The 2,075-nt window shown below is 53.5% G+C and overlaps 1 protein-coding gene across 1 annotated transcript in view; it reads left to right on the forward strand.

The window, feature by feature from the left end:
• The window catches only part of LOC104983993 (putative killer cell immunoglobulin-like receptor-like protein KIR3DX1), a gene marked incomplete at its 3' end in the record, with an annotated part of 5,962 nt that overhangs the window by 1,665 nt on the left and 2,222 nt on the right, over positions 1 to 2,075 (forward strand). Inside the window, exons 4-5 of the mRNA XM_010833560.1 lie at positions 257 to 321; positions 1,226 to 1,525. Coding sequence (XP_010831862.1) covers positions 257 to 321; positions 1,226 to 1,525 — 365 coding nt within the window. The remainder of the gene's footprint in view (positions 1 to 256; positions 322 to 1,225; positions 1,526 to 2,075) is intronic.

Genomic DNA, 2,075 nt, shown 5'->3' on the forward strand with positions numbered 1-2,075 from the left:
GAGAGCTGACCATTCCTATTTTCTTCTCAAAGCCTGTGTCTCTTTCTCTTCTAGGTAGATATGAGAAGCTGTCTTTGTCTGCCTGACCAAGCCCCGTGGTTCCCTTAGGACAGACTGTGACTCTTTGGTGTCACTCCCATTCTCCACTTCAGAGATTCACACTGTTCAAAATAGATGGGGAAAGGTGTTTGCCTGAGCTCCAGGGACATTATTTCAACAACTTCACCCTTGAGCTGGTGACCAGAGAACATGCCAGGTCCTGGCATGTGTTCTGGAGCCTATGGTCTGCACCCAGTGAACCCCTGCAAATTGTGGTCACAGGTAGGAGAGGTCCAGCCCAGCCTGGTACATACGTGCCTGCAGACAATCCTACCCTAGGTCCACTTGCCAGTGCAGCCCAAGACTTCCTCAGGATTCCCAGCCACCACGGAACCAGGGAAAGAGAACCCACTCTGAGAGTTTAAACTCAGGGTGTCGAATAGAGGGATGGGGTGCCCCAGGGCAGGAAGGAGGAGCCTCCCTAGGCATGAGTTAGACAGGATGCTGCCACTGCCTGCCAGCAGGGAGGATGGGGCACGACCCTGATCCAGCACCTGCCACCCAGTAGGGAGCTGTAATCCCATATGAAGGAGCTGAGGTCCCAGTTAGACCAAGTCAGCCCAGGAATGTTTCCAGAGGTGTGAAGTGGGGGTCACAGGTGGGGAAATGTTCCCTTTTCTCCACCTCCACCCCAACGTACTGCAGTCATTGCCCACATTCTAGATGAGTGTGAAGGGAGCCAGGGTATGCATCTGAGACCCACCCCAGCTCCCACCACGCATATTAGGGATGGGATGAAGCTGAGAGCATGGCAACCCACTCAGTATTCTCAACTGGAGAATCCCATGGGCAGAGGAGCCTGGCTGGCTACAGTCCATGGAGTTGCACAGAGTTGGACTCAACTGAAGTGACTGAGTATGCATGAATGGACCCGAGAGCAGATCCAAAAGCTAAAGAGCTTAGAATGAGCACAGAGGAGGCTGGAGGTCTTGAGCAAAGAGAAACATGAGCCAGACGTAAAAGCATGAGCCAAAGCCCCAGAACAAGGCTAAAGAGAATGCAACATAACACACAGGAAGGGTAATTGGCTCCGCTGGCAAATGGGGAGGAGTTTTACACCTTCAGCTCTCAAGGGAAGCACTGAGGTGGGGTGACTCACTGAAGCTCACAACCTCTTTGCTCCTAGGTGTGTTCACAAAACCCTCCATCTCAGCCCACCCAGGACCCCTCGTGCAGGTGGGAGAGAATGTGACCCTCCGCTGTCACTCACCGGTGGTGTTTGACAAGTTTATCCTGCACCAAGAAAGCAGCACAGGGCATTTCCAGAGACATGGAAGGATGCTCACTGGTGGACATTGCACAGCTGACTTTGTCATTGGCCCCATGAGTTTGGCGAGTGTGGGCACCTACAGATGCTACAGCTCTCTCAGCAGCTCCCCCTATGAGTGGTCAGCCCCCAGCGATCCTGTGGACATTGTCATCACAGGTGAGTGTGGCCAGACCAGTCCCTTCTGCTCTCTGTGTCACAGAAGGTCTGGTGTCCAGTCCAGCATCAGTACTGGGAGAGAATGACAGGCATGCAGAGACACTCACAAGCTCAGGAGAGGGAACAAACCAGAGAGAGGAGGTGTGAAAGTGGAAAGGAAAAGAGAACAGAGTCCGTGCCATGTGCTAAGAAGACTCAGCCGGTGACAGAGTGAAGGAGCAAGAATGTGAAAGAATGACCAACGGAGAAAAATGTACCAGAGAAGGGACACGGGCAATTCCCCTGCTCAGGCAGCCAATGACGGTTGGTTAAGGGGTTGGTTTCCTGCTTTGATGTCAGAGCTCCCTTCCTCTATCAGGAGCACACTGTGGTACCAGACGCCCTTGCAGTCTGGCCCCTGTGTGATCGAGTTGAATGTCAACACCCTGAAGTTGCTCAGCCTCGCAGTTTAACTCTCCTTCTGCACAAAGAGAGGGAGAGCTGTCCCTCCAACCCTCCCCGATAAGGAGTCCCTTCCAGCCCCTGGGGGTGGGCAGGGCAGCACTGAACA

Source organism: Bison bison, unplaced genomic scaffold, assembly GCF_000754665.1.
Source record: "Bison bison bison isolate TAMUID 2011002044 unplaced genomic scaffold, Bison_UMD1.0 scf7180017863760, whole genome shotgun sequence".
Classification (NCBI taxonomy): domain Eukaryota; kingdom Metazoa; phylum Chordata; class Mammalia; order Artiodactyla; family Bovidae; genus Bison; species Bison bison.